Genomic DNA, 6,000 nt, shown 5'->3' with positions numbered 1-6,000 from the left:
TTTAAACAGATCCAAATCTGATTGTTTGGTTCTGTTTTCTATCTACCTTTCCTCATAAAATTTCCTAATAGTGCCATAGGCATTTCAATCTACCTAAAGGTAAGCCACAAAGTAAATAACTTTTCTGAATCTGAAAACCGAGCTGCGACCACATAATGTTGGTTCTTGAATGATGGGAAACATACCCAACTACGTATTGTACTTATTACTTAGCATCTGTACCTACAGAGGAGATATTGAGCGGAATACAATTACTTTCCTGAAGGGAAGAGGGGAAGTCATATGTCTCTTGCACTGCTCATGCATCAGCTAGTGGCTGGCTGAATAGCAACATTGCTAGAGATGACTGGGTGTTAATTAACATTGTATGTATCATCCTTACCATTGAGGAATGGTGCAACCTATGTGTATACCATGAGAAGAAAAAGGAAAAATGACTGTTCTAGTACTGGCTGCTCTGCTCACAAAACACAAATCACAAATCAGTCTATATGGTGCACAGCACCACCAGCTGGATAAAACAACCAACCGTCATCTCTTCAAATATTTTTAGTTAGTAATCAGTAGAACAGTCCATGTTTTTGGTTGTATATAGTAAAACAGTGAAGAATTTTATGCAGGAACATAACCAATAAGATGAGAAACATTCACCCAAATATAGCATATTACAAAATAGCAATTTCAAGTGATCACTGTTCAAATATTTATTATAAGTGCATAAGAAACATTTAAACAATAAGTAGCTGGGTATTTTCCCCCAATTTTATTATTTAATCAACATTATAAAATAGAAACTTTAAAAACAAGGCTTATGAGAGACAGACTTTCATGAATCAGGAAGAAGGGATGAAAGATTTCTGCGTAAAACATGTTGAATTCTTCACAAAATGTAGAAAAGGTAATCAATTTTTTTTCTCGGATAGGTAGAGAGAAAGCAAGCATGCCTAAATGGCACTAAGAAACATTAAGAGTTTATGTTACGTGAGTAGAATTATGAAGAATGTGATGATATAACTGTTAGATTAATATGATACTCAATTGCTTTTGGTCTGCCTTTTATACCTATCTAACACATGTCCTAAGAACATAGAATATTCCTAAGTGTAACTCTAAAGAATTAACTTGCATTTATAACACATCTTCCATGTCAAGAAACATTAATAGAAAGTTTGGGTCAAATATTTATTATTTTAAAGTAATAAATCAACATTTTGAAGCATTACAAAGCTCACAGGCTGAAAGTTTTCCCCCTGTTGTATATTTTCAGGGTTTAAGTGGACAAAATGTTTTATACAAATATCTGTATAAAAATCTGAGTTTTTTTGTCACAATTGTTAAACCCATCCAATAAAATTACTTTTTTCACACACAGGATGGTGCTGTAACGTCTAAAAATCAATATTACAACGTGTTGTTCTTGCTATTCTCTCCAATTGTGAGCATGGGTGATTCACTAGTGTTTACATATATACAGATTCACCATGGATACCATGAGTAAGGTAAACAACAAAAATAATGAATTAATACAGATAATCCAACCCTCACTTATACAAGTTGCTCTGCTTTGAATCTTTTGTTTTGAGGACTCCCATTGTGCGTCTGGGCACAACAGACACCCAACAGCTCCTACCCTTCAATCGTGTGTAATTCTGCTCCGAAATCTTCATAAAATTTGAAAATCAGCAGTCATTGTGGGATTCTCAAGGAGCTGGTTTATCTGGTTTTGTAGATCAGAATCAAGAAATGCACTCTGCATTGCAGACTTCTGAAATTACAGCAATCACAAGCTGAAGAGCTACAGGCAATTCTTAGAAGAACTTACTCTCATTAAACAAATTTTAAATAAATATTACACACCAAGACAACAAGCACTACTTTTTTTTGATCTACCATTGGCTGTTAAGAGGCTGCAGACAGAACCATGTGGCAACATGAACAATTGTTGGAACTGCAGGCAAATTTGGCAGAAATTGTCTCGAGATACTGACAAAGCTAAATATATGTTTGGTAACAAGTAAAGAACAAGAGTTCCACAGGCAGGAGAAGCAGCATGCAAAATATTTCATCCCATTGCAACATTTATCACTTTATTATTTGTTTTAGTGTGCTTAACCTAGCTAAATAGTACTGCTATATCAAGCATAAAGAAACAGCTACAAACGGGATGAATTAGAATAAATGGCATTTATAGTTTGCTTTACCTTTTTGTTGGATCTAGAAGATGTGATTGGAGGATTGAAGGTCATTGCTTTCATGCTGAACTCCTCAAAAAGCTCTGTAGCATGCCTGGATTAAACAAATAAATACATTCAGTTTCTGCTCAAATATAAAAATTCAGTACCTAAAAATTCCCAATAACAGAGTAAAGAACAAAGGATTCATAAAGTAGGAAGTGCTTAATTTGAGAAAGGCTGCTTTTTCTGACAATGCAACCACTAGGTGGCACAGTACTTGCACACGCACAAATGCAGCCTCATGCACTGAAAAGTCACTGTTTGTGACATTTTTGGCAGCTGCCAGTAGTAAAGATTGCACTGCTCAATTTATCTAAAAAAAAATGAAACCCAAATGTTCATAATGGCTGCGGCTGCCGCCTCCATCCCACCCCCAACAGTACCTCACTCCCTCCTGCCATCGCACTTCCCTTCGCCGCTGCCTCCCGCGACCGTCTGCTTGCCGCTTGCTCCACGCCTCGCCACTTCTCTCCCCTCAGCCACTCGCTCCCCACTTCACACAGACACCCCCCCCAACCTGTGGGCCATTCACTCCTGGCCTTGCCGCGTCATCCCCTCTGCTCCCCGCTCTGTCCCGCTTGCAGTCTCCCTGCCCTGCCTATCTTGTCACCCTCTCTCTCCACCCACCCCACCTTCCCCTGTGCGGGGAAGAAAGGCAGCAATTGTGCGAGGGAGCAGGGAAGCAGAGTAGAGGGGAGGAAGCGGTGAGGCTGGGAGCATGTGGCCCTCAAGTAGGTGGAGGGGGGTGAAGCGGGGACCGAGCGGCCAAGGGGGGAGAAGTGACGAGGCGAGGAGCGAGTGACGAGGAGATGTTGCAGTACGCGATGACATTTTCGCACACATGCGTGAATTAGTCCTGGCAAGACAGGTACCGACCTAGGCTGTGCATGCGCAGCACCATATTGACAGCAAGTGTCCGTTCTGCACAAATGCGAAGCTGGGAGCGCTCTGATGACGTCAGCGCTGGGCTGCATTGTCAGGAGTCACTCTGTTTGAAAAATTAACTATTAATTGGTAGGTGGTAGGAGAATTGTGGGGATGTGGTAGGGAATATGGGATTAATGTAGGATTAGTATAAAATGGGTGGTTGATGGTCGGCACAGACTCGGTGGGCCTGTTTCAGTGCTGTATCTCTAAATAAATAATTACAAACAATAATTTTCAAAGCTGAAGTTGTGTGGACCAGAATTTGTAACAATGACATTATACTTTGTTAACATAACAGTAAAATCCCTTACTTTCTGCTTAGTTCCACTCTCAGGGCTCCAGAGCCCTCTGATGGAGCACCAACACTAAGATGCGCTGCAAACCTTCGCACCACAGGATGGAAATGTCTCTGTAAAATAAAAAAAAGTCCGTGCAAAACCTTGGTGACCTTGGATTCCGGTTACATGGAATATGCAGAGACTGATCACAGACAATTTGCCTGTAACAGTACATCTATTCCAGTGCTAAACCAAAACATGACGAAAGGTCACAGACCTGAAATGTTAACTGTGTTTCTCTCTCCACAGATGCTGCCAGAGCTGCTGAATATTTTCAGCACTTTGTTTTTATTTCAGATTTCAAGCATCCACAGTATTTTGCTTTAATTAACACAAAACATAACAGGCAATGACATGCTTAAATCAACAATTTTAATCAATGTTTACTTGAAATTTTGTCATGCAGCCTTTTAAAAAAGAATGTAACTGCAGTGTGATTAAACATGAATAATTTTTCATGAGACTAAGGGTACTGAATTATAATGTACTACATAGAAAATAGTCTTTTTTTGCTAACTGACATTGAAAAGGAGCTGCTATCTAATTCGTCCATATGACTCACGTAGACTTACACTTGTTTTTACATTTAGCTTCACATTTATAAGGTTTCCAATTTACTGTGTACCAACAGTACTAAATGTCTGATAAGAGACACAATGCAAAACGAGTTTACCTGGAGGTAATGTAACTCCCACAATGCAGTGTTCTGTGCATTACAGTATTCAGGTTCATCAAACTCTGGCAGATAAAGCCCACTACCCTGGGATTCATTGTCGAGCAAAATATCTGCCTTAGGAAATGACTGGAAGAAATAAAAAGCTCTTTTAAAGAAAAATTTGCATGTTGTATATGGCTCGATTCAACTTTAATCCTGCTCATTAAGGAAGCAGTTTCTCAGGCTGTAAATTGTTACAGTTGCAAAAATATTAAGTACAATCTAACTGTATCCATTAGTATGTAATTTGGTTTCTGAGTAACAATCACTTGTTTTCACTAACCATGTGATTCTTTGAATTCCAACTTTGTGCATTACAGACTTTTTTTTTTACAAATACTGCAGTGTAAGTTTTATAGGCAAATCCTGGCATTCATTCTCTCTGCCACAGACAAAGGTAACATTTCAACTGATAGAGGACACATCATGATAAACCTTCTACAAGCAAGGCTATCTGCATAACTTATGAGTAACTATACAAGTCTTCACTGAGGAATGTTAAAGAGGTGGATCTAGACGATCCGTTCAGTTATAATTGGAAATAGCCAGCTTCTCCTAGTAAGAGACCACTTACGTTCATTAATGCTCTATTGGTTGCCAGGATACCGATGGTAGAATTGGGTAGAACATTAAGTGCAAGAGTAGTCAGACGTTTAATATAAGCAATAGCACGCTGTAAAGAAACTTGCTTTCTGCGTTTTGTCAGCATCACATCTAGACATTGCAGCACAACCAAAACATCTTCATTTGTATCTCCTGAAAAACAGAATCAATAATGTTCAAACAGCTTTCAAAGCAACACGTTTCAAAAACTGCTTTAGGATTGGCACTGAGGTATTCACACAGCAAAGCAGGACCAAACTGCTTCAATTTGCTGTTCCCAAAACCTATTCACACACTGCATCAGAAATCACTTTACCACTTATTGTTCCCAGAAATGTGAGTGACCAATCAGGGAAGAGGAGTTGGGAATTACCAAACTATCTTTACATTTTTGCTAGACTGAATTAAAGTCTCCTATGTTCTGGTTGAAGGATCCAACAAGAAATTAGGATCAACATTCTCAGCCGCGTTTATATTAGCAATGGCTCATAGCACAAACCACTCACTATTTGATAAACTGGCAACTTAATACAGAAAGATCATAAAGAAGATTGGTCTAAGAATTGGAATCAAAGTGAGTCAACTCCACCTGGTTTCAAACCATGAAAGAATCCTTCAAACCACTGTAATGGAAGAAACCAGAAGATTCTGCAAAGAAAGCCCAACAAAAATATGCACTGATATTTTCATTTTCCATAATGACAAAGAAATAGGAGTAAGCACCTTATAGCCCCAGCAGCCCATTTCACTAATCAATTAGCTAATGACTGATCTGTATATCAATTCCATGTATCCTCCTTTGTTCTATATCTTTTGATATCTTTACCAAACAAAAGTGTATCGATTTCAATCTTTTAAAATTTCATTTGACCCAGCATGCAGAGTCTTTTGGGGAGCTATCCACTAGTCTTCCTGTGAAGCAAAATGCTTCCTGATTTCATTGCTAAATGATAGGAGGGTGTGACTGCGAGTGAGGCAGGTATGGGAAACGATAAGTAGAGGAGCCTCAGCCCTTGCAATTTTCCAAGAGATTCAAGGTTCTTGCAGCTTGTATGGACGAGAGCGGGGACTGCAGAGTGGAGGTGTAAACTGACCATGGCACCGTGGTGCAGGGAGCCATTCAAATGTGGGGAGTAAATCGAAATGTAGTGGTAGTAGGGGACAATACAGTCAGGGGAATAGA

The 6,000-nt window shown here is 39.2% G+C and overlaps 1 protein-coding gene across 1 annotated transcript in view; it reads right to left on the bottom strand.

Moving 5' to 3' along the window:
- Positions 1-702: 702 nt before the first annotated feature.
- noc3l (NOC3-like DNA replication regulator) overlaps positions 703-6,000 on the bottom strand; it is a 79,571-nt gene continuing 74,273 nt past the window's right edge. Inside the window, 6 exon segments of the mRNA XM_068052606.1 lie at positions 703-1,677; positions 1,679-1,765; positions 2,202-2,286; positions 3,473-3,570; positions 4,173-4,301; positions 4,789-4,970. Coding sequence (XP_067908707.1) covers positions 1,627-1,677; positions 1,679-1,765; positions 2,202-2,286; positions 3,473-3,570; positions 4,173-4,301; positions 4,789-4,970 — 632 coding nt within the window. The 3' untranslated portion in view covers positions 703-1,626.

The sequence above is a fragment of the Heterodontus francisci genome, chromosome 20 (genome assembly GCF_036365525.1).
Source record: "Heterodontus francisci isolate sHetFra1 chromosome 20, sHetFra1.hap1, whole genome shotgun sequence".
NCBI classification, from domain to species: Eukaryota; Metazoa; Chordata; class Chondrichthyes; order Heterodontiformes; family Heterodontidae; genus Heterodontus; species Heterodontus francisci.
This window is presented reverse-complemented; position numbering and strand designations above follow the sequence as displayed.